We start from the raw sequence: 27,551 nt of genomic DNA, 5'->3' as shown, positions 1-27,551 counted from the left end.
GTAGAATATTGAAAAGGTACGTGTTTGTTTTTAAGTGATGAACTGAACAATATGTGCGCAACTGGATTTAACAAAATGAGTCTGTTGATTATAAAATCAATTGTAATAGCCTAATGGCTCAAACCATGATGTCATGTCTGCCTTAAACTAGCGGCCATTGCTAATGTTACAAGCTGTACCATTGCATGTGGTAGCCTATGTTTAAACAGTAAAATAGGGGGGTGAAACTAAGTGTAGTCTTTTTAGTGCATGATAACACTATAGCACAGTCAGCGAGTGCAATAGACTTTCACGGATTTTCTTGTTCTAGTTTGAACTAAGCATCTAATATGCTGATTGGCCAGGTTGCCTGACGCCACGGTGTGTGAAAACACTTCTGAGGTATGTGGTTTTGTGTTGACACAATTTGTTTTTTTTAGTTCTAAATGTCTTTTCACCACATTGTAAGAGATGACTTGAAATGGTTACATTTTTTTAAACAGGGCTTCATCTGCTGCACTTAATGTGTGATGTCATGTTAAGTGCCACCAGCTGGGCACTCAACAAGCTGGGCCAAACATTTAGTAACGAAACAGGTGAGCGACCGCTGTTTTGCACTATATCGAATGTATTTAGCACGTTTTGTCTGTATAGAAATACTGCTTTGTTTTACTATTGGCTCAAAAAAAAAAACATGTTCTCTTCACATACATTCATACACCAAAGCAGATCAAAAATGTCTGCAGCTGATGGGCTCCTCAAGTATTAAGACTGAGGATGACATGACCGTCCATGACCATCAGACTCCTCTAGTGATGGTAAGACCTACGTAAGCTCTACGTTATTTTTACAATTCAATATTCTTTTTCAAATCAGTTCACATTTTATGGTCTACCTTTCAAGATGAATCCTGAAAGAAAAAAATCTGGATAGCTGTCCAGGACTGTGCGTATGCCTGGAAGCCATGTGGGTAAATTAACAGTTATATCATATTTAGGAAAATTGCTAATCAAGTCATATTTCCTAGTGTGGAGCTAATATTCATGATGAATAGCCTGGTGCATGTCATGTGACTGATCTGATGTGTTTGTGGGCCTTTTCAGGTCAGCAGATTCCTATGCCCACACCAGTTGCATGTAAGTTTTTTAAAATTGTCAAATGAAGTGGTTCCCAAACTTCACATCTGACTGGAAGTCATGTAACCCCTACACCTACACACTTAAAAAACATAAACCACACAATGACACACCTTTGATATATTATTAAATATATTATATATTATGACATTATATTAAAAATCCTGTCTTATTTTTCAATTGCACATATAAGTTATGAATTTAAAACGGAGAGGGTTTTAGAGGTGTAAGATACACCCCTGATCCAAATCTTAAGACCAGTTGAAAAATTGCTAGAATTTGCATTTTGCACATTTGGATCTGAATGAGGCTTTAAGTAGAGCTATGCAAAATATGCAAAAGTAAGAAAGGGGAGTGAGACAAAAAGCATTCGGAACTTGTAAAAAAAACTGGAATAGGTTGGTTATCAGCTGATCAAAAGTTCAAAAGACCACACGCTATAAAAGCCAATATCTGCTCAAAATGTTCATTTTCTGTCAGGAATTCACACTGTCATGCCCTCCTGATGGCTAAAGCTACGAAGCTTTCTCTTTTTGAACGTGGTCAGATTGTGGAGCAAGGCCTCTCGCAGCGTGCCATTGCTGCTGAGGTTGGGTGTAGTAAATCAGTCATTCTACATTTTTTGAAAGATCCTGAGCATTATGGAACAAAAAAGTCAAGTGGTAGACCCAAAAAAATCACACCTGCACTGAGCCGGAGGATCCGATTGGCTGTCCATCAAGACACGGGGCGGTCTTCCACCCAAATTAAGACCCTTACTGGTGCCGACTGCAGCGCAGTAAACATCAGACGGCATCTGCGGGAAAAGGGTTTAAAAAACAAAAAACTAATTCAAAGACCTCATCTCCTTCAACGCCACAAAACTGCCCGTTTAGACTTTGCCAGGAAGCATCAAACTTGGGACACTGAAAGGTGGAAAAAAGTTTTATTGTCTGATGAGACGGTCCAGATGGCTTCCAACGTTACTGGCATGACAAGGAGATCCCACCTGAGATGTTTTCTACCCGGCACAGTGGAGGGGGTCCATCATGATCTGGGGTGCTTTTTCATTCAGTGGAACACTGGAGCTTCAGGTGGTACAGGGTCGTCAAACGGATTTGCAGCGGGCATCCCTCATGACTGAGGGCCCTCGTCTGTGTGGTAACAGCTGGGTTTTTCAACAGGACAACGCTGCAGTTCACAATGCTCGCTTGACCAAGGACTTCTTCAGGGAGAATAACATCACTCTTTTGGACCATCCTGCATGTTCCCCTCATTTAAATCCCATAGAGAACATTTGGGGATGGATGGCAAGGGAAGTTTATAAAAATGGCCATCAGTTCCAAACAGTTGATTCCCTTCGTGAAGCCATCTTCACCACTTGGAGCAATGTTCCCACTAGCCTCCTGGAAACACTCGCATCAAGCATGCCCAAACCCATTTTTGAAGTGATGAACAAGAACAGTGGAGCTACTCATTACTGAGTCCTACTGAGAACATTTTTTGTTCTGGTTGGGAGAGGGTTTTTTTTGTTATTTTTTTAGCTATGGTCTTAAACTTTTGATCAGCTGATAAACAGACGATTTCAGTTTAATTGTTGTTTTCAATAAATTACTTTTTCAAAATGCTTTTTGTCTCACTCCCCCTTCTTGCTTTTGCATATTGTAGCTCTACTTAAAACATCATTAAGATCCAAATTTGCAAAATGCAAATTCTAGCAATTTTTCAACTGGTCTTAAGATTTTGATCAGGAGTGTATCTCCTGGCAGGTTTGTCTTCTGTTTGTGAACAAGCGGGGGACAAGCTGTGATAAGATGTGGTGAACTTATCTTTATGCTTTTTTGCTCTGCTTTGGTTTGCAACAACATGGAAATAATTAGTAAAATACAACTAATGTTACACATAAACGTGATAATTAGAAATAATTATGAAAACAAAGGAACGTAACGTATAGAAATCAACAAGGAAATGAATTCAATACGAGGCTTGTTACTGAGCCAAATGGACACATGAGCACCACTCAGGCATGCCGTCAGTCACCATGATACATCTCCTCAAACCCCATTTTGTCAACCAGCCAGTCACCTGGATCGGAAAGGTCTTAGAAATCTCTGTACCCTGTTCAGGGTACAGTGGCGTTCACAATTTCCAGTGTAATACAAATTCATGACCAGGAAGTTGAAAATGAACTTGTTTTTTAAAGCACTAAATCATGACGGCGAGGAAGGTGTCTCAGCTGTGGCCAAGACTGAGAGAGGTATTTTACACAACCATGAGTTGTTTACATAATGTTTTTAATTTTGTGTATTTTATGATTTTGTTTCAGATGCCCTCACCAAAAAACTTAGCAGTGCCATGAATGATGATGCGTTTGCTCAAGCAGTGAGAAAGTGACTCCGCTATGTAAAAGACTGGACAGGAAGGTTTAGGTGTGGCAATGAATGAAATGAAATAAAACCTGTTTGATTCTGTTATGAAAGTGTGTGTCTGCTATTATACGAGATAAAACCATGTATCTTTAAACTGAAACCACATTGATTTTATTTGAAATTTCAGTGTTGTTTTAATGTTCACATTAGTTGAAATACAATTTGAATTTGTGGTTTTGAAATCAACGTTGTTGCAATGTTAGCAGCAGTGCAAACTGATGGTAAGTCAACATTGAAGTCCGACGTTGATTCAGTGATCTAAAGTTGAAAACTCAAAATGGATTCTACATTGTTTCAATGCCACCTTGCTATCTAGGTGTGGCCCTTTTCAACGAAGCAGCCTGGCTCAGTTCGGTACTGTGTACGGATTTTGCTGTTTCCATTGACAAGGGTCCGGACAATATTTAACCAGAACCACCCCACTTTTCAGTATGTTTTATGGTGCACTACTGTTGAATCACTGCCACACTGTCTTACGCTGTATTCGATGAATGTAATGTGAACAAAAAGAGAGACGGTGTTTGGTGTTTCCTTGACGTTGTTTGGTACTAAATTAACCACAACCTTTCCAAAAAAAAAAAAAAAACTCAAAGCCTTCTCCTTCTGTTTACTGACATTTGTCATGTTTAACACTGAGAGAGCGGGAGCCAGCACAGGCAGAGAATTTAAAGAATGTTCTGCAAATTAGATAAATTCAGTAGATTTGTTTTATTTAAAATCGTAGTTAGTGAGATGAAAAGTAGGTCTTAAGTGGAGCTACTGTACATGACAGTCAATATTTGGTGAGGTATATTGTGGTGTATTATTAGTGTGATGCTGCTTATGCTTCAATTGTCAGAACACAGTGAGAAAATATGCAGAAATGTGTAGAAATAATAACATATGATTTTTTTTTACGATGTGTGCCCATTTTTCTTTCTTGAGCACCTGCCTCCCAAAATGTCTGTGCACATGCCTGTTTATATACATACATTGTCAGCAGTGTATTGTGTTGCATTTCTCTTATTTGTTTCATTCATTGTTGAGTTGCAGACTTTGTTTGAGCTAATATGCCACTTTGTATGGTGCAGACCCAGCCATTCCGCCTATGCTCTTGTGGTGGAAATGCAATCCTTGTCATTAATTACTAGTCTGAACCCCACAGAGGCAAACCAAACTGAACTGTACTGTAACTCTTTGTGGAAATGTGGCTTCAGACCTGTCACATAGCTCTGATTTGAAAAGTCAATGAGAGACTGAACTGTAACTTCTCCTCCATCCCAAAGATCAATAATCTATCCAGGGCAATGCTTTCAAAATAAAATCCTGTCAGTGTGCCAAGAAGCAGCAAAAGTTCCCAATAAATGTGAGCAAAACTTTCAATTTGTGGCTTTCTTGCTGCGGCTGTGTCCGACAGGGCCCTGGTTTAAAAAAAACCCTGAGGTTTGTTTGCTGATGGTTCTTTTTTGGAAACTTGCGGCTTTTGTGACATTCGTAGCCATCTATTGGGCCGTGCTGCTGTATTGCTTCTTATTATTCAGACTTGTAGAGAATTGTTCTTGGCAACACAGAGCTAACATTTTCCTAGGGCACAAACCTCCGCTCGTCCTCTGAGGATGATGATGAGCAAGCTCATGTCAAGGTTCTCCTCACGTTGCCTTCTGGTCTATGACTTGTATAAATAGATTACATTGTAGGGTTGATTTTCAAGAAGGGGGATGCAAACCACCACACCATAATGGGGCTCATACAAAAAAATCCCCCTGGGTCATTTCTGCTGGCTTTTCACATTAATTTGGAAATGACGGGAGCAGGATTTGCCTCTGTCAAGTGTTTTAGACGGTGACACGTCTTATAAAAACAAAGGATCTCAGTCACTTTGCACTTCTCTCTCCACGCTGTGTTTTCTTTATGTGTGCTTGGTCATCACAGCATGTCAATACGAATGGTACTAACGTGGCGTTGAAAGACTCCTGACTCTGTCCAATAACAAAAGCTGTGCAATGAAACTTTAATAATAATCTTTCTTTCTCCCGCCTGGTGTGAAAGCACCCAGCATGGACATGGCGAGATAGATAAACACACATTGATGTATACCCTTAATGAGCGGAATGGTTCTGCAGGTGTCTGCACTTTCATCACTCATTAACTGGATTTGTTTTTGGTTGAGGTCATACGGGCCAGAGACGGAGTTACACACGCACCCTTTCTAATTACCCTCGTTGCAGTGTTTTCTCCTCTGCCTAAGACATATTGACATGTCAGCGTTCAGAAGCCTAGATACAGAACAAATGGACATTTTACTTCTCTCTACGTAGTGGAAAAAATATATGCTTCTCAACATAAGCTAGTCTCTATTTGGACTTGCCTCTCCAAGCCAGAGTAAAAGTCACTTTGAGATGACATGTGCAATAAATCATATCCCCACCAGTCAGTGACCAATCACATTTTCCCTCCTTAATTAATATCATATTTATTTGCTTGGTGGTGTTCTGCTGATGTTTCTGTCTGTCTGTCTATTCGTATGATATATGTGTCATGTTTATGCATACATTAAGCCTGTGTGTGCATACTGTATGTCACTGGTGAAAGGGCATCTCTCCCTACCTGTGAGGTGTGAGGTGACATTTTCTTTGGTTTATTTAGCATTTGTTTTGTTTAATAGCAAGAGTCAACAAAAAAAATAAATTCCATCATAATACTTTTTCTTTGCTTTGGGAAATAATAATGCAAATATCTTAATGACAAAAGGCACGTGCAGGAGGTGGAAGCATATAAAAGTGTACAATTTGGTGCTAATCCAAATTAGGATTGTTCAAATATAAACACTGAGCAATGTATTGTTGGATTTTTTTACATGTTTAATGTGGAAGTGTTGCTCTGCAATTCCCACCCCTCTGTTGCAAATCTATACCACTTTAAAGTAACAATTTGTTTAATTAATTGCACAAAATGTAATACAAATAATCTCTATATTTAGTACTGTCTTGGACTGGTTTGGACAGAGAGTCCACTAGAAACCACTGGTGTCTGCTTGCTTGTAGCTGGTAGTTTTGTTACTCCTCCACAATTTAAAAACACACATATATTTACCCTTGGCGTGCAGCTGAACGGAGCTGGGAGAAGTTCCAGAAAGTCATTCTATAGTTGTTGAACGCCTGGTGGTATTTTAGATGCCTCAGCCAAGTTGTTGGTTTTGTAAACAACTGCAGTTGGTACATCACAAGAAAAAGGAAGTCCCACCTTCACCTGCACATACAGCCTAACCTCTGAGGTTGAACTTAATCCATTCCAGGAACTCTGCTTTGTTAAATTTTGAATGTTCCAACAGGAATTAAAATTAATCTGTTTTTGTTGCCATTATTAAAGTGTTATTATTAAAATGTTGACATTCTTAACTCTCATATAAGTGTAAAAATAAGTGAATTGCTGTTAAAAGTAAAACATACTGTACAAAACAGATGATATATTACCTTGATGTCATGTGACAAACATGCAGGGGAAATGACTGCATATGCCTGGAAAGTGAGTGTCTTCACATGCATGAAGCTCACCTTCCAGTGTATTTGGTTTCTCTTCTTTTACCGATATTGTTGCATTAGCCATATTGCACTGAGCAGCCAGGACGGAGACTTGTCTACTGCCTTCTGTCGTGACTAAATATTTGACTCTAATCACAAATACACAAAAAAACAAAGAAAAAGCAAACAAACACGTGTAGAGTTAATTGTTTGAGGCTCACTGGCTTGCAAGATTTACTGAAGGTGTGTTTTTCTGCTGTAGAGGCAAATCTTTTCATGAAGACTTTGGTGAAACTCAAAACTATTTGACTTCCGGGGTATTTCACTGTACTCGAAAAGTATTTACATTTGAGATGAACAATTTACAGAATGCTCTACTATTTACAGTATGTACTGGTGTTTTAACAAATCTTAAAGCATATTCGTTATTTACGCGTATCTAATCACAACATATGCCGGTGAGTTCACATACACAATTCATTCAGTGAAATTACTAATTCCTTCCTGCGAATTGAGAACATGATTGCATGGTGAAGGTGCATGAAAGAAGTAGCTGTATGGCAAACAGTGTCACAGTGTCCAAGGCAGATTCCACAACAGATAAACGTCTCTTGCTCAACCCTAGCGGACCACAGACTTTTTATGCGTTCTCTGATGTAAGTAGCTAAACAGCACAACTACAGTACTGTTAATGGCAGATGTGAGCAGGAACAGGAGGCTACCTTGCACACTGTATGTCTGCACTTGATGATGTTATACAGGCCAAATTCCCCCTGAAACTCACACCTCCTGTGAAAACACTCAGCATCCTCTTTTTAAACATCATTTGCCATCAATTGGCTTCAGAGAGGCAGATGAAGAAGATAAAAAGTCACACTCTGGTTTAACTTTTAATGAGAAATAGCCTCTCATTGCAGTAGTAGAGTCTCATCACTCCATCACTCCCTCGTTTCCTCTGGCAGACACTGGGGGCATTCTACTACCTATCTGCCCCCCAGTAAATATTGCTTGAAGGCTTAATTATACCCTTGCACTTCGACACAGTCTCAGCTAAATTTCCTGCAACGCTGAAGCGGAGAATTAACGTCAAATCTGTGAGGTATTCATTCATCAGAATGGGCGTGTGCAGCGTTATGTTCCTTCTGTGTGTGTGTGTGTGTGTGTTTTGGTGACCTCTCAGTCCATTATTATGCCCCTCCGGTCACATTTGTTGACCAGAGGCTATGTGTGATGTACTGTGACCAAACACCCTGTGCTCATATTATCAAACAGCCACAGTCACAACCCCAGGACAAGGTCCTGTACAGAAGAGGGATCAATATTCATATGCATTTTTTAACCTACATTAATTAAATGTATGTATCGCTGCCTTCTGTTGGATTCACATGATGTTTTTAATTTACAAAATTGTGTTTTCTTTCTCCGTAGATGATGAATGACCATGAAGATGCATCCCCGGACAACTGCGTAAAAAAGGTTGGTCTGGTTGCAATGCATAACTTCTCGGTTCTGTATATACTATTGCAGAGAGAGAATGCAACAATCACGCTCAAATTTCTTTGAGCGGCACTTGCATGCTTACACCATATTTGCACATTTAATATGGAGTGTTCTCTTCCAAGATGTTGGTCTGATGTACAGGTAGCTCTACTTCCCATAGCTGATGTCATATTAACGGCCTTTAGGCAACAAACTAGTTGTAACTGAATCAACAGTGTCCCTGCTGGTTTTAGACACGCTGTGCACTTCATTTTGCTTCAAGATGCAAATCATTAACAACCAGTAAATGAACACAATTTGACATCATTCTTAACAGCCGCTAGTTAGCATTTTATGCACCCATCCAGGGGGGCTTTGTAATAAATCAATGCATATATTGTATTTTTTGTCAATCAAATACATTTTTTAGTCCACCGTATTTGTGAAGCGTATTGGACAGGTCTTATCATTGTTTTGGACAATGGTATAATTGTTCATTTCCAACCTAATACTATGTTTTCTCTGTGGTTTCCTACCATATTCAAAATGGCATTACGTTGACCCGTGAGGTGTCACAAAGTCATACACACCGCCCTTCAAACAAAGCTCTGCACTACAGTATATAGAAACACTGACACTAGCACACGAGAGCGATACATCCCATTAACCAGTCACTGACCACTTTATGAGGTGATAAATTTATTGAAGAAACTTGGCAGCTTGCCTTAACAGCCAATGTCACTAGGTCAGGATAGGCCAGGCCAGCACCATGGGTTCATGTCCATCTAATGGTCCATGAAAGAACAATGGGCCTAGACCAAGTGGACAGTCTCTGTGACTTCCTGAAGCCACAGAGGCATGGCGGCAGCTGAGGTCACTGGCAAGGGTGGTTAGAGAATTGATAACAATGCTTGGAAATGACAGCGCAATAAATTTTGTTGGCTTTATTAAAGCGGTTTGAAGCTTCAGACATCTGCGGCTTTAAAATGTTGATTTACAGTACAGTGCAGAAGTCTTGTCAATTGTTGGATAGATACAGTTTGCAGAATTACACTTTGATCATTGAAATCAGTGAAACGATCCACCCCACAGAATCGTATTGGTACAAGACATTTACAGTATCCATCACCCTCAGTTTACCAGGAGGTAGCCCTTTAACAAACATACATTACGGACAAACACCAATACGTTTCACTTTTTTTCTTTTGTTGTTGGGCCTTGGCATTAACACATTGCTAAAACAACAAATCTAATGGTTTAAAAGTAGCATTTTTGCGAGGGCTGTACAGTATATCACATGACCAAAATTGTGACTGTACCATTACTAGCAGGAATAAATTGTATTAATTTCAGTGTTAGGTTAAAAGTCTTGCTCTTGTAACAAACAGGAAGGCTACTTGTTTAATGTAAACCTGCTTTATTCAGTGAGCTTGTTTTAAGAGTTGACCACAGGTGGTTTAAACCCTTTCCTTTTCCTACTTTAACATAATGTGGAGCAACACTTTTTGTAAACTACCCAACCACCTTCCACACACATACACCCACACACACACAGTCCTGTGTTCCCCACACACACATACGTCATATTAAATGCAGCGATACTGTACAATTACCGGCGGAATGTAAAATACAAAACACTCTTTCCACACAGCTCATTATGCGGAGTGTGAGTTGGGGTGGGCCCTCACTGGGCGGCGGGCAGGCAGGCCACATGCCTGTTATGAATATGAATGACATTATGCATGAGCCATTTCTTATGACATGACTCATTCATCCACATCATACACACGTGCGCATGCACACACACAGAAGCATACATGCAAGCTAGTAAACATTAACTTCTGCCTTCTACATCACTCTGCTTGATTAAGGGAGAATGTTAATTGAGTTATAGTTCCAGTGTATTTCAATAAGTAGCTTTATTTTGGAGAGTGTGATTGTAAAATTGTGCTTATTATTTGCAGATGGAGCTAAAATGTATGCAACTGTGTTTTGCATTCAGTTTATTAGGTTTCATTTAAGGGATAGTTTGGATTTTTTTTACACAAAGTTGTATGGCATCCCCATCAGCGGTGTAGTACTGTGCAACACACACGTAAACAAGATGGCCGCGGCGTTCCGTCACGGAAGAAGATGCGAGCATCTTCATCACATACATAAGAATGCACAGGCGACAGTGCGCAGGGATACGGTGGGAGAAATATAACGGCAAGTGTTTTGTGAGGTCTGATTTTTTTGAGGAGGCATTTTTGTGATGCAAATGTATTACTCTTTTGAACGCATATTGTTTTGAGAAGCAAAACTCTTGACTTAAATGGCCCCAGCAACTACGCGGAACTACGTTCCTCGTCACGGATCTCCGACCAGAACTGGACTCACTGGACCAATTGGAGGGCTGGGGGTAAGTCACCATTGATGCACTACACTTCTGATGGGGATGTCATACAACTTCATCTCAAAAAATCCGAACTATCCCTTTAAGGTATGGGATAATTTTTATTTCAAAGGTACAGTTATTGTCCAAATACCTTTTGAACTAAATTATTATGATAAAGTGTAGATTTTCAGCTTTTATTGTAGAGGCTTCATAATAATGGTATTTGCCATTTAGGAATTACTATATATACACAGTATATATACAACATATAACACAAATGCCATATTTTTGATCTAGTAAATGTCTCTTTTTCTTCCTCTTTTGTTGCCTCACTCTAGATACTGTAGAAGGCACTTTCAGAGTCAAGGTTAAGACAATGGATGAAACATAAGCAAATATGTTATTGTAGCTTTGGCCCATTTACTGAAAAGCTTGCGGTTGTGAAAGAGAGGCAGTTTAAAGTCTTGTTGTTGTATCCTGAACTTCCTCAAAGGCAGACCACGCTATATTGCAAGTGAGAAGGCGTGCATCCTCACGCCTGCACGCAGACAGAAAATAAATAGATCCACTATCTGAATCCCCTCTCTCCTTACTGCCTTCATTCCTTGGCCTCCCTGTCTCGCTTCGTTAGACAGGATGGTGTTGTTCAAGCTCTAGATGGCTATCAGAGGCCATTGGGAAAAGTATCAGGGATTGTTTGGTTTGGTCAGGCCCGACCACACAAAACTTGACTATCCGCCTGTTTAGCCGTCTAGGCCCTGCTTACATATATCCTCCTCGCACATACACCCAGGTCTGTGGAAGTTAATAGAGTGTCAGAGCAGGGCTGTTTCTTTTTTAGAGTCCCTGGATTTAAAGGTGATATAAAGATGAGGGGCCAGCGAAGACAGTCTATGCTTTGTGTGTTTTGTGTGTGCCTGTGTGTTAATCCTCATCTTCAGAAGAGCGCCGCTGTCCGCCCTGACGTGTGTAAACACTTGCGCAGATCAGATGGCAGATAATGACTTCCAGATAGACACCCTCCATTCACGCAGCAAAAAAAAAATCAATGAGCACTGATTGCTTTTTTCCCCAGACGATCATTTCCCCCCTGAAGGCTACTATCTTTTTCTCACTGTCTTTCTTGCTTTCTCTCCTTTAGCGCCGTTTATTCAGCGCTCTGATTGAATCAATTCATGTTGCTTTTCACGGGAGGTTAACTGCTAAAGTGGGATATCTCATTCAGAAGATCTGTGTTACTCTGTCACACTCGGCCACGTATTTGTCTGCATGCTTGTCTTTTGGATGCTCTGCAGGCAATAATTAATGGTTTGACAGATATGCGCTCTCAGTCAAGTCATTACTGGCCATATCCACATCCAGAGTATGTATTAAATATGTTCTTGATGTGTCAGGGTCCTAAATGGAAGTATGGGTGTGAAATCCTGCTCTGTGGTGAAAGACAATGCAGGCAAATGGGGATCAGCTGCGGCCGTGGGTGTGCATGTGCATACAATATCATTTTTTTCCCCTTTCTCCATATTATCAAGCTGGAGAATGGACTTTGTAAATTGGTTGGCTAAATGACCCTAAATGTATGAGGGCTATTATGTGAGCACAAGTTAGCTCATGGATCACAAAAGTGATCCATGACTTCAGGCCATATAGTTTACCCCCTGTCAACTCCACCTCAACCTCCCCTCCATTCCCTCCATCCCCTCTGCTTAAATAGGCTCATGATTGATTGATAATTATTATAATTTCTTTGAAATGATTATCTGGATGTTATAATCACTGTCATGCTGGTGCGCCAAGGGAGCGTCATTTTTCATAATGCTGAAAGTCACAAATGGCCCAAGGTAAAAGAGACGTGTGTGCCCATGTGTGTGCGTGTATGTGCATGTACATACAGTATGTGTCTGTGTTGGGTGTCAGTGTTCCAGGCTTGGTGCTAGAATGTTCTGGGCAGCAATTTGAAATGGTAACTATGGAGTGATGATCCACAGAGTAGGAAAGGACCTGCAAAAATAACCCTTGCACTTAAAATTGTGTTTTCAGTCGTTATTGCATGTCAGACTTTCAAAGTTAGACAAAACAAGTGAATAAACTGTCAAACAGTCTGACCAAACATATGAATCCATTAGGTCTGCATGTACAGTGCAACCTTTGTAAGCGTCATTAATCCGTTCCTGAAAATTGGAACAAACTCTAACCAAAATCATTTTTCCCATAAGAAATATTGTAAAACCAATTAATTTGTTTCAGAAAGCCAAACATGTTAACACAAAACCCGTTTTTTTTTACAATTACAGTTTTACATTCAGAAAACAATTCAAAATGCACTTGAGTACAGATAAATGATGAATGAAAGGGTTAAATGAACACTTAAGGTTCCGTTTACTTTCATTGTAGACCTGATATTTGCCAAAAACACGATGTGATCAACACGGACACCACCTTTGCGTTTTGCCATGAGTTGTTTCTCGAATTGGAGACAAATGGAGCCAATTGCCAGCATTTAATAAAAAAGGTGAGAAACACTATTGAATTCAAGAAGTAACGCAAAGCAAAACACAAAGGTGGTATCTGGCTGACACATTGTGACTTCGGTAACAATCATGTATTCACTGAAGATAAAAGCAACCTTAAATGTTCATTTATTTCTTTCATTTGTTATTTAGGTTTAGCATTTAGATTTGTTTTATGCACGGAAAACCAGAATTGTAAAACTAAAATAACTTGTTTTGTGTTAACATTGATGAGACTTGCGGCGTGACTCTGTTAGTTAGCCAAGAACTACAGAGTCAACTGCTGATGACATCATAGACGGGTGACAGACCTGACTTCCAGTTCCTGTTTCCAGGTAGTCGCACACTAATAGGATGCTAACAAGGACATTTTGAGGTTATAAATACACAAAGAACACAGTTGGACTCATGTGGCCGCCATATTGTAGGCTAACCAGAAAATGTACGCAAACCGAGGCATACATTTTGGAATAAATTTTTGACAAACAAGCTAATCGGGGCATACTTTACCCGGGGTTCCACTGTGTAAATGGGTTTTAGTGTAGTTTGGAAATGTAGAGTAAAAAATAATGCTTTACTGGGGGTAAACTTGATAGAAGGATGAGACAGAGACAGAGAAGTTTGGCAGGTAAAAGGAATGGATGGCTGGATGGAAACAGTTAGGTAGTCTTTATAGGTAGGTAGATACTGATCAACAAAGTGATGGAAACAGGTGGGGATGAATTTCCTTGCCAAATAAGAGACAAGAAATGAATAAATGCCAAATATTCAGCAAAAAGCTTTTCCCAAGCATCAAGGATCAAATGCATAAATGCATGCATTCATAAATGTGCTTCAGTATTATTTTGAGATGTATTGTCAAAATATATGTCCGTAACCTCACCTCAAATGTTTATTGAAATACAAATAGAGCTATATAAGGACAGATGTAGAAATTAGTGCAGAGATAGATGATGGCGAGATGGATAGATGGAAGAGAGAAGATGGACAGGTTCGTAGGGATGGATGAAAGGAAGCAGATAGGCAGGTATGAATGAGTGCATGTAAGTAGTTTGGATGGAATGGATATTTGCGTCGATGTGGGTAGGGGTGGGTGGATGGATGGTACAAGGTAGAAGTAAATGGGGGAAAATACAGTAGCTAGTTTAATATGGATGAAGGAAAATGACTGGTACAGGTAGGTGGGTAGGAAGGTATGAATTATAAATTGAGCTTGGGTGGGATACATGAATTGGAGTATTGATAAAGTTGGATGCAATACACAATGTAATGTACAGTATGTACACAACACACATGAAGAGACTAAGTGTGTCCTTTTTGGTGTCATTTTTCATGTCAACACACTGCAGTGCCACTCATCAATGTCAAATGTCCACCAAACGAAGGGAAGGGAAGTGTGTATTTGATGTATGTATGTGTGTGTGCATGCGTGTCTGTGTGTATATGTGTGTGTGTGGAGAGGGGGGGGGCTAGGAATAATATTTGTGGTTTTCACTTTGCCCCAAGATGACTTAATGATGATATGGGTCTCTTTCTTCTGCTGGGCAGGGTTACCTTTTAATGGAGGCTGAGTGACATGTTTTTATATGGCTGCCTTACCTGCACCCCCAAATCACACACACACACACACACACAGACCCATCATTACGATACCTTCAACTCTTCTCCCCACTGATGCACAATATGCCATAGCACTCTCTATGAGTCATCAAGAAACACCGTGTGAATACATGGGATCCTCATCACCTCACCCACAGACTGACAAATATTCAGAGATTGGACTCACATGCTCAAAATCCTGCATGTTGAGGAATGTTTGCTTCTTGGTGTAGGATAATCTTTCAAAGCATAGCCTTTGCTGCCTGACACTGTCTAGATCATACAAGAATGAAGTTTAGCCCATCGTAACTGGAGGAATGCTCACTTGTATATGGTAGATGTCATTTTCTGTGTATATATGCATAGTAAAAATAACATAAGGTAATTAAAGTGGTTTTGATGTTAATCCAGAGCAAGCAAAATGTGTTACAAATCTGTATGTGACTTTGGAACCAAAATATACTTCTCTTGTGTTTCCATACTTCCAACACATGCCTGTCAGGAGCACCTATCAAGTTTGCAATAATCACGTCTGACTATTTCTTTAATGGGTCTGTAGGCACCCTAGAGGACTGGCGTCCAATATTCTTGATTTTCTCAGAATCTGGACAAAGTCAGAGTTGTTGGAAAGGAGATGTGGAATTGGACAACGTTAAGATGGAATGAGAATGAAATGGTCTTTCTCTCTATCTGGCTTGTGTGTGGGAACATTTACAGCTACTGGTTACTGTAGAATACTGTCATTATGCCTCAAAGTCCAGTGTGTGTGTTTATGTGTGTGTGTGTGTGTTTACTGAAAGCCGCATGTGGCTTCCAATGCTACTTGCCTATGCAGGGGACGATTGCTGATATCATCTTCTTGCATCTCTCACTCAGTTTTAGATCATTGTCTTATTCTTTCTCTTGCACTCTTTGTCGTTCCATAATCTCCCTCCCAGTGTCCATTCACACCACATTCTAGGGTCACCCAACAAAAGGAGGAGAGAAATAGTCTGTCAGTCGTATCAGTTTCCTCACACAATACCCTTTAACTTTTGTGTTGCTATACATAGCAGCTCATGTTGGGCCCTTAGAGTGCTCAATAGCACCCCCTGGAAAGCTAAAAAATGTTGGCACCCACGACCATTGCTTAGGCATGTTTGTCATGACAAAAAACATGTAAAAGAAGGGCCGTTTTGGTTTGAAGGTGTCAATTTACAGGGATTTCCAGGTGTCGTACCTGATCGAACACCAGTGTAATTGTTGCATTTTCTTACTGGTCGCAGTATCTTCACATTGGAAACCTGTGATCAAAAGAATGTAGTTAGACTGACCTAAATTATTATTATGACTTTTTTATTTTTTATTATGTTTTTTTAGGGCAGCTTGTTCATGTGTTGGCTAATGAGCTTCGCCTCGGTTTGTGGCACTTTTTTTTTTAGTGCTTGCAGTGGCATGCTTCTGGAAAAGTGGCCAATTTGAACATTGAAAAGTGCTTAACAATGGCTCATCGAAATATCAATATATCAAAGTATGTGATAGTTACCCCTATGATGGATTATCGATATGCTCTCGCCGTGTATCGTTTTTTTATTATCATAATAATACAGCTGTTACAAACGTCTTGCACTGTTCTACCTCAGTGAGTCACCATTTGGCATGTTATCTAGGAGGAGCTCCTTGCGAAAGCGGCAGAAAATTGGGGGGAAGTCACGGAAGAAAAAGAAAAGAAAGCAGAAGAAGAAAAAACAAACAAATGCCGCCCAATGGCGGTCCGTGAAGTTAAACGGAAAGGATGGGACAACACTGACTTTGCAGGATGTAAGACGTGAAACTACAGCACACGAGCGGCACAACAAACATGCACATCCACCTTGTTTGCTAAAATGCTAAATGTTGTGTTATTCAATCAAGATACGTGTTTAGTTTACGTTGTTTATTGTCAACATTGTCGTGCTGCTCAGCCTATGTTTTCCAGTTATGTTACACTAGAACAGTCTCATTGTTTTTGCAGCATTGCTAGTTGTATTCTAATAAAAATATGATGCCGAATATTTACCCATTTATACTATACTGCTTGTTCTCATTAGAGTTAGACAGTAAACTGGAGCCTATCCCAGCTGAAAGCTACAAAATATAAACTGAATGAAATCCATCCATCCATGCAGTTTTTATGCCGTTTATCCTCATTAGGGTCGTGTGGGTATGCTAGAGCCTATCCCAGCTAACTTTGGGCGAGAGGCGGGGTACACCCTGGACTGGTCGCCAGCCAATCGCAGGGCACATATAAACAAACAATCATTCCCACTCACATTCATACCTATGGACAATTTAGAGTCTCCAATTAACCTAACATGCATGTTTTTGGAATGTGGGAGGAAACTGGAGTGCCCGGAGAAAATCAACACGTGCACGGGGAGAATATACAAACTCAAACACAAAGATGCGCAACGAAGATTTGAACCTGAATGAAATCATAATATGATTTTTTTTTTTATTTAATTTTACCCTATCACCATATGGAGATATTATCGTTATCATGAGCCATGTATGGAAAATCGTATTGTATCATGAGGCACCCTGAGATTCCCAGCTGTAGTGAGGACAATGAATTTACATATTTAAATAACACACACAAGCACACACTGTGTCTTGTCTGTCAAGGCAGCAGCGAGTCCATTAAAGCAGACAGAGTGAATGCAGAAGGCAGGCCTTGGTCAAGCCTTGCTGGTATAACTTGATGACCCACGATGCGTTGCCACGGAGACCTGGAGGCCCGGTGAAGGCGCCGAACAAAGTTGTGTGGTCCTGCTTGTCAAAAATATTTTCATGTCAGACAAGGGAGATAAAAGGTTCATCTGAGTGTGAGAACGTCTGGGTGCATTTCAAAGCCCGCTACACAAGGGGGAAGTGTTTTGTGTGTTTCTTTGTAACACTTCTTTGACGTTTATGTGGAGGAAACTTTCATCAGGAGGAATAAATCCCAACTTTGTATTTTCGGTAGCAAATGGCTTTTGCTTGTTGTGAAGTTCCGGAAAGACAAAAACTGTAGATGACCACATGTTGGTACAATAGCTATAGATGGACATGGAAAATGAGTCCAAGCAGTGAGTGAAGAAACCTGCACAGGACAAGAGACAGCCGGAGTCTTGAAGTTGTAGGGGGGGATTGATGGGGAGGAATGCCAGAATGCCCAGGAGAGGCAAGAACTGGCAGCCCAGTTACAGACACAGCCTGTCTGGAGGGGGGAAGCAAGACAGCGAGTGTGGCCCCCACCAACACGAGGTCATGTGAAAAAAGCTCACCCTTTTTCCACCTATCCATCCACCTATCCATCCATCCATCCATCCATCCATCGGATCTCCTTCCAAACTGCTCCATGAAGGTTTTATCTGTAAGACACATCGAATAGAATTTGCACCCAAATAATCAACGTTAAAAGAGGAACAGAGGGATGGAAGTGAAGGATGGGTTGGCGGGAGACACAAGGTGTCTGGTTTTAACTGGTCTTTGGGGAGCCTTTAGCCACAGAGTGTTAAGTGACGTATACCGTATGTTGAGGCTGCTGTTGTTAGCGATGCTAGGCCTCACAATGACACACATGGGCACAGAAATTGCGTATGGATGCTGAAAGGTACTATTTGCCAAGCTGAAATAACATAAAATGGGTTGTGGACTGCTTAGTACATCAGAGCATGCCATGACAATCCCCACATACTGATTGGACGTTTTTATTAAGTTTCTGGATGCCAGGAAAACATCTTTTTGCATCTTTTCTGTGAATAAGCTATATCTTCTTGCAGAAAATGTCCAGTATTCTAGTGTTGATAAATGCAGGCTGAGGATAAACAATATAGCTTACCTGTCATAAAGGAGTCTTTTCATCCATCCATTTATTTTCTATGCCGCTTATCCTCACTAGGGTTGGGTATGCTGGAGCCTTTCCCAGCTGACTTCGGGGGAGAGGCGGGGTACACCCCAATCGCAGGGAGTCTTTTCATAGAGTTCCAATAATTGATTGAGAGATTTGATTGACATTTTTTATTTATCATATTGCATCGGCTCTGTCTTTTATCAATAGACATAGTTTATCAATGTTTTGCTGCAGGTTTCTTCTTCAGAATTATAAAATACATGGTGAGTTAATGGTGGGTGTACCCGGTTCAGATTTGGGGCACGAAAAAAAGGGCCTATTTAGAAATGACAAGAAAGCTATTTATTTGATGCACACCAGAGTTGTGCACACAGCTATAGCAAATGATGTAAATATTTGAGAATATGAGTGGAAAAGGCAAACAAAAACAGCAATAGACATTCAAAGTTTATTTGACTTTTACTTTGTTTAAGTTAAATGTTTCAGAAGGAATGAAGGGTGAGTCATAGCCATTTTTCTTGTGTTGAATGCAGCAGAAAGCACATAGTATGGTGGATTTATATGTATTAAAGCAATAATTTGCAGCATGTTTTCACCATTTGAAGCATGTTTATCGAAAAGAAATGTTCTGAAAACAAGCGTTCCCTCTCCGTCTCCTATCCAGCCACTCTCCTCTCTATCCTTCTACTCTCTACTGAACACTACAGTCTTTGACTAAAGTCTTAATCTTCATTACAGGGCATTAGTCCACTGTGGAGGCCCTGTCTCGTCTCCCCGCAGCGCAGCCTGGCACTATCCTGCAAAGGGACGTCCCGCCAAGGCATAGCACAGACTTCCAGCCAGCCAGCCAACCCCCCTCCCCTTCTCCAATTCACCTCCCACCACCTTCACCTTGCTCGCCCTTTTGCTCAAATGAACTGTTAAATAAACGGCTGGCTTTAATCCACATGAAGGGAGGTGCAGAGGGGGTGTAGGTGGCGAGGCTGGATGGGAGAAACAATAGAGGCGGCACTGGACGCCTGCATTTTAAAGCGACCATCAATCTTGCTCACCATGAGATGTCACTTTTTTTGTTTTTATGGCATAGATGTGATCATTAATGACTAGATGTGCGGGAATTGAGAGCAATGGTAATCTGAAGCATGTGGCCAGCAGTCACAGGAGGGAGTGTGAGCATGGCAACATGATTATCACATACAGACCTTTTTATATTGATTTCACTTTCATGGCCTTCATCGTAATACTTGAAACCTCTGGAGTCCAATACATGACATTCATCTGTAATTATTAACTCTGTTTGGTAGGAAAATAGTTGTCCACCGTTGTTAGGCACCAAACTTGATCCCGACATGATAAGCGCTAAAGTGCCCCATGACTTGTTGTGTCAATTGTTGATGTCAGAAAACAAACACTGCGCACACCGCGCTAACAAGGACAGTTGACTTGCTTCCAATTAGGTAATTAACAAGGATGGCTAATTGAGTAAAAAAGCATCAGGGCTGTCACCCCTAATTATGTGATTAGAGGACGAGCCCTGAGCCAGCACGGTGCTAATTAACACATACACGACAGCGCATGGAGACAACGGAGAGAACATGGAGAATTATCTGTTAGAGAAACAATGATTAGGCCGAGTGGGGGATTCCAGGAGAGGTGAGGGAATGACACACACACACACACACACGCACGCACACACACATAACCAACTGAATGTTCTAGCACTAATTCACGATGGATAATCCTTTTATTCACTTAGTTACATTGAAAGAGATGGCTACACGCAGTCCTGTAGAGTGACCTGTGTTCTGTTCATTCAAGCCCTCACAGGCAGAAGCCGACAAGGCCCAATTCTCTTATGAGAGAGAAAAAGAGCACACTCACCTAATAGACTCTCATAGGGAAAATCCAATAGGCAAATGTAATGATCCAGTCAAATCTTTGTATATATTTACATATTTTGTTTGTGCTTCTTCACTCTGCTACATTAACGCCAAAAGCCATTTGGTTTTCCATATGCCATGGGGATTGACTATATACACGAATCAAAGCGTACTCTAATCTCAGCTGTGACATTTGAGATAGAGAAGCTCATATTATCACAAAGAATGTTTCCCTGGGGAGTATTATGCACAACATTAACCAGGAAGTCTAAGTGATTATTTTCTCCCCCAATTCTCTTTTGGGAATACGCTCATGTGCATATGATGTGATTTATTGCAATATAAACCATATCTAGTCAAATATTTATTTCGATATTAATGGCTTTGCTCAATGAAAAGAGATTTTGTCATTATAATTGCCAGAAGGTCAGTCAGCACTTTACACTGGGGAAAAAAATAGAATGGTACTCAGCAAAGCATACATTGCAAATACCTGAATTGTATCATACGATGCATGCATTATTCACCGAGAAATTAAAGAACATGTTGAAAGATGCAGTCTTGCAATAACATAGAATAATCCTGAAACATATTATGTATATGTATTGTAAAAAAGATATTTTTTTAATCCATCCATTTTGTATACTATATCTTTATAAATGTCTACATAAGGGTCACAGGTAAAATGGAGCCTGTCCCAGCTGATTTTGGGCGAGAGGTGGGGGTATATCCTGGTCTGGACTGCTCATCATATACTGTACTGTGGACCAACAACCATTCACACTCCCATTCACACCCATGGACAATTTAGTGTCTCCAGTGCGCTTAACATGCATGTTTTTGGAATGTGGGAGGAAGCCGGAGTACCTGGAGAAAACCCACACATGCAAGGAGAGAACATGCAAACACCACACAGAGATGCTGAAACAGCGATTCAAACCCTCAATCCCCTGATTGGGCAGCCAACATGCTAACCACTAGACACTGTTCGGCCATTTACAAATATATATATATATAACTTTTTTTGTTGTAACATATTTTAATACATACATTGTTGCTCCATGCTTTACCACTACATTAAAAAAATATGATATGTGCATCTCTGTGTGGAGTTTGCATGTTCTACCCGTGCGTGTTTGAGTTTTCTCCGGGTACTCCGGCTTCCTCCCACATTCCAAAATGCATGTTAGGTTCATTGGCGACTCTAAATTGTCCATAGGTATGAATGTGAGTGTGAATGGTTGTTTGTCTATATGTGCCCTGCGATTGGCTGGTGACCAGTCCAGGGTGTACCCCGCCTCTCGCCCAAAGTCAGTTGGGATAGGCTCCAGCATACCCCTATCCTATCCTAATGAGGATAAGCGGAACAGAAAATGAATTGAATGAATAATTTGCACTAAAATTAGAAATAATTGCTCAGCAAGTATGACATTGTTTTATGAGAACTTTTCATCAATGTTTCCCTGTAATACATGGGATTGGATATATTATTTTTCTTGAGTGCACTGGATTTTCACAGCAGAGCACAAAAGAAGATTAGCTTGTCTTAAAATCCCCCAAAATTAATTAAGTACCGCTCCAGGGGATTAGAGTCTAATTATTTTTTTTGGGATCAGAAAGAAATGTTCCGTGTTAGGTGAGGATAAGTGTGTTGTGTTATCTGCTTACAACAATGCAGCCCTTTCTTCCGCCCCCATCCATGCACCATTGTGGGTCTGATTTAAGATCCCCAGCTAATGGGCATACCTGCCTGACAAACATGACAACTTAGCAGGTGACTGCTGTCAAGTATGTCTAAAATAACAGGTAAATGAATTGGCAATAAAATGGACTTAGGGGCAACAGGTAGGGGTGCCCATTATTGCCACTCCTAATCACTAAAGAGATGCCATTCACTTGCCTTAAGAAGGCAGCATTTTTCACCACTTGCCGGCCACCGTCCCCCTCAGCGCCGCAACACACTTATAATGGAAGGCTCCCTGCGTGAGCTCTGAGCCGTTCTTTCACTCGCTTTCTCCCCCACCACCCCTTTTCTCTCCCGTAAGATTATCAGTTTTGATTACCGCCGGCAACAGGCTCTTAGCAGCAGTCAGAAGCGGTGTCTCGCAGCCCTGAAAGGCCCTCAGCAGGTCGCAGGAAGCTTTTGAAATTATGGGGCTTGGCTCAGAGGGGAAAGTGCTCCACGCGTCGCTTCGGTGCCATTTAATCAACTCCCGACTTTTGATAGTCAAATAATTACAGTAGTACCTGCCCACGGGGTTAAAGGGTGGAAGTGATTTAATGAGAGCGAAGATATCACAGAGGAGACAAGAAAATGACAGAGGGAAAGATGGCGACGATGTATTGTGAAGCATATGTCTTGCTGACTGGGCGGAATAAATCAGAAGAGCTGCTTGTATGTGCTGCAAGCACAGGGAAAGCACTTTTAGCCGTTTTCACAACATATGACTGACAAGGGTGATGGGGTGCAAGAAGAAAGATTGACTTTGATAAATGCTTTCGCGTTTGTATAAATATAGCAAAGCACAATATCAGGTACAGGTATTGTCGCTGTCCAACATCGAAGTATGTGCCCTTGCCGAAGAGTTGGACTTTTTATTGTTCTCCTCTACGTTCTGTCAACACTGCATGTCTAAACCACCAATGAGAACATGTTTTATTGCAATATTTAACATTTAGCTTACAGCACCATAAAGAATGGAGCTTACTGTCCTTTTTTTAAACAGGTGATTGAGAATAAAGATAACGTTTCACTGCAGCAGTCTGACTGATGCATGCAGATCAAAATAAGCCGAGTGAATTTGCTATAAATGCCATGCAAAATGCAGTGGTGACTATGAAAAGACTGACTGCTAAATCTGCCAAATAACTGGCATTAAGTTTGTGGGTGATACTTAGGTGAATTGTTTGTTTTCTTCCCCAAAAAAGTAATTGACACATCACTTTGTTATCACTCTATTATACCGTATATTATGGATACATTATAAGAGAAAATAATATTTTACATTAACGTTATGTTGCATTTCTTTGATATTTGTATGTTTAATGTGTTTCTACAAGTTCTCCTTTCATCACTTACATAGATATTGTGATGCATCCGAGCTGATTTTCATCAGATCTAGTGGTTATTGCCTACCTGCTGTATCATTATTGTTGGCAACATATTGCTTCACTCTGTGGTGTACTTCTGCTCACCGTACCTGCAGTGCACAAAACCAACGTGCATGACCACCAAAGAAAATAGTTTGATAATTACACATACATACTATAGCGGCACTGTCACAAAATAAAGGACTCGCTTTGGAAAATAAGTGGAGGCAAAACGTTTGCATCCTTAGTTGTGCTTGAGCTCGTGCCCTTTGCCTTAACACACTGGAGTGAAGGATCAAAGCATATTAAAGATGACCTATACGTGTCAGTGCGTTGATCTAAGACCAGGTGGTACCTCGCTCATGCTGTTCCCACCCCCCACTAGCGACATCTTAGTCCCAGTGCTCTATTGTTCAGGCACAAAAGGCTATGTAAAGATTCGTCAGCCATTACAAAGCTGCAATGCCACGGCTCAATTACTCAAACGTTGTGTACCACTTTAAGATATACGTGTTTATGCATGTGTGTGCGTGCGTGTGTGTGTGTGTGTGTGTGTGTGTGTGCACAGCCCCTGTGAGATATTAACAGGGTTGTGGCTGTGTCAGCACTGCCACACTATGTTTTTAGTCTTTCATGTTCCTTTATTTGACCCCTTGCCCTTAAAACACACTGCAGCTTCACTCTAGACGCCACTTGGCACCTTCACAGCATCCACAAACACACAAGAACACAAACACACCCACACACCTCTTGGCATACAACAGAGCAATCAGTTGCTTTCTGTGACCCTCTCCCTCTTTGTGCTATCGCACACCATTTTTGCCCCACCCAATCAGTTTGATTAATCATGCACCAGACTGCAGGTTTGCAATCAGATGACCAGAGCATTGTCCCCCCCCACCTCTCCACCTGCAACACACACACATACAGCCACAAACATACACTCTAGTGCTTGTGGCTGAGTATTTCCCCATAGACATCCTCAGCCTGACAGCACCATAAACTGGCCATTTATCAAAGTGTCCCCCCAATACACACAGATACACACACACACACACACGTGTGCACACACACGCACACAGAGATTAGACGGATACTCCGTGAGCATTGTCTCACTGATAAAAAAAAAAGTGCATCCATAGTATATTTTTCCCTAAAAATCAAGCATGTAAATAATACTGATCATCTTTACACTTCTTTTAAGTTCATATGCCTCTCCGCTTGTCACATACAGCAGAGACCAACTTTTAAACTTTTTTTTTTAACATTGTAAATACCATAACTATAATTATGCATAATATTCTATGTAAACATGTGTAGTAGTACTCTCCTTCTTCTACTTTATTTGCTGTTGTTGGACTTTGTAACAGAGAGTGATGTGAGACTGGAATCAAATTCCTAGTGTGGTAATATACAGTACATGGTGTATAAAGCTGATTCTGATTCTGATTCTGATTAAGGTTTAGAGTTGGGTTACCACTGCCGGTTGTGAACTTAGTTGACTCCTGCAAGAGAATAAAGGTGTTCTCGTAGAGAGCTGACTTTATCTGTATTGTCAGGTTGAGCAAGGATCACATTTCAAGACCAATATGACTCATTTGAATCCTCATTGAATCATGCAAATACGTGTGTGTACGTTTAATTTAGCTGAGTGGATGCGCATATTTACAAACAGGAAAAAAGACAGAAACAGTAAATACATATAATTATAAAAGTGATTAACTTAACAAGTGAGTAATTTTACAAGAAGTCGTCATAATATAAGGGAAAAAAATGTAATTGGACCAAAATAAAGTTGTATTCTTGTTAAAAAAAAAAAAAAGTAATTCTACAAGAGGGCCGCACGGTGGTCTAGTGGTTAGCATGTTGGCCAACACAGTAACAGCCTGGAGATTGGGAAGACCTGGGTTTGATTCTCGATTTAGGTTTCCTGTGGGAACTTTACATTCAGTCATCGTTGTATGTTCTCAACTTTTTTGGTGTAACATTACAACCTTATTCTTATAAAACTACAACCCATTTATCATAATGTACTTTTTTTTTGTTTAAATCTGCAAGCCTGTTTCCCTTCAGATGTATCTACATAATTCTCACTTTGTAATGCATGTAGAGCCCCTACCATTATTTATTTTGCAATGGTCTATAGTAATAATGGAAGTATAATCACGGACGTCTCATATCTGGGGGCTCTCAAACTGTTGTATCAGTTGAAGATTTACAAGCCCTCTTCCCCTTACCCATTATTAAGTTGCTCTTTGTGTGTCTCACACATTTGGTGTGTCTTACTCTTTTTCTCACCATCAATCTTTTAGACTAAAGGTAACAAACACGTCTCTACTTTCCTGGCTTTCAAACAATTGTGACTAGTTCTTACTTGTCTGGCAATGATTTAGTGGCACACTTGAGTATTTTAGCTGCTAGGTAGTGGTGTTCAATAGGCAATAACAATGAATAAGCATGAGACAAACATAGCAAAATGTGACATTTGTCTGCACACATGGTAGCAGCTTCTGTCCTGGGCAGCCAGCAGCTCATTGAAGCCTTTTTTATTGCTGGTCTGTGTTCCAGAGGGCACCCCCTGTCAGTAATCAGGATATGGGGGTTATCCTGGCTGACCTTTGTATTGACCTTGCTGGTGCAACCCTTTTTCCACGTTAAAAGCATCGACTCGCTGGGAAGGCAGCCGATGTGGCTTTTACATAACATCTCTCACAGGCAATTAAAGCTAATATCAAGCGCAACTACAAGGGTTGTATAGCACCTCAGTTAGGTTGTGTTTTAAAGGGATCTTTTCATTCCATTAAGGATGAGAATTCAAAAACAGGAGGATTAAATGTGAAAAAATGAATGATCACTTGACAATATTTTTATTCTATTTGAATTTTTTCCATGGATTTAAGAACGTGGGGACTGCAAAACACAGTGACGTATAATCTATTTATCCTCAGACTTGTGACATAGCAGTGACAAATCTTTTCAACCAATGAGCGATCAGCAGCTATGTCACACATTATAGCATGCATGCTTGCAATCATGGTTTAAAAATAGTAGTGCCTGATTTTGACTGCAAGTGTGGTGAGCTGACTGGATACAATGCAGTGGAAAAGAGGCATTTTATTATTTTCTGGTTATAAATGTTCTTGCACCGAACGTGCCTCTAGTTGCATTACATTGTTGGAACCACAATAGATGCTTCCTGTTTTGTGTAAGTTTGCAACCCATTTCGGCAGCCTGATAGTTGGGTCCTCTGGTAGTTGCTGCCAACAATGTTCTGCCTCAATTGCACCAGAATGATGAAACAGTGACAAAAGTCCGTCCATTTTCTCTTATGCCTGACACCAAAAAAGAAAAGCACATTGTCATATTTTTCAGTATAATCTGAATTTAAGACTTCCCCTAAATGTCCACCATACAAAACTGCTGAGAGAGACTGCTGATTGTTTTTCCAAAGGAATTAGCTTGACCTGACCCTCTTGAGCGCAGCCATTTTTTGAATGGCTGATACTTTATTTGTTTTGTCCCTACAACAACAGAACTCTCCGGAGCGCCGTAAGCACCCGCTCACGCTGGCATTGTCACAAACAAATAGACTCACTTTTCCTCCCCTTGTCTCTGCAGGTTAGACAAAGAAAAAAAAAAAGCACCAATGTTTCTATACAATCACAGGAGGCAACAGCGAGGTATATGTGAGGCGGTGATAACACAGAGCGATGGGGGACAGATATGGGAAGGGCAGCGGTGCT

General features: G+C 40.6%; 1 protein-coding gene across 11 annotated transcripts in view; it reads left to right on the top strand.

Annotated features, from left to right (window-relative positions):
- Positions 1–27,551, top strand: part of prdm16 (PR domain containing 16) — a 235,503-nt gene that overhangs the window by 121,307 nt on the left and 86,645 nt on the right. For all 11 annotated transcript variants that reach the window (XM_054756461.1, XM_054756281.1, XM_054756993.1 and 8 more), the window contains exon 3: positions 8,452–8,499. In XM_054756461.1, the coding sequence (XP_054612436.1) occupies positions 8,452–8,499 (48 nt within the window). The remainder of the gene's footprint in view (positions 1–8,451; positions 8,500–27,551) is intronic.

The sequence above is a fragment of the Dunckerocampus dactyliophorus genome, chromosome 1, assembly GCF_027744805.1.
Source record: "Dunckerocampus dactyliophorus isolate RoL2022-P2 chromosome 1, RoL_Ddac_1.1, whole genome shotgun sequence".
NCBI lineage: Eukaryota > Metazoa > Chordata > Actinopteri > Syngnathiformes > Syngnathidae > Dunckerocampus > Dunckerocampus dactyliophorus.
This window is presented reverse-complemented; position numbering and strand designations above follow the sequence as displayed.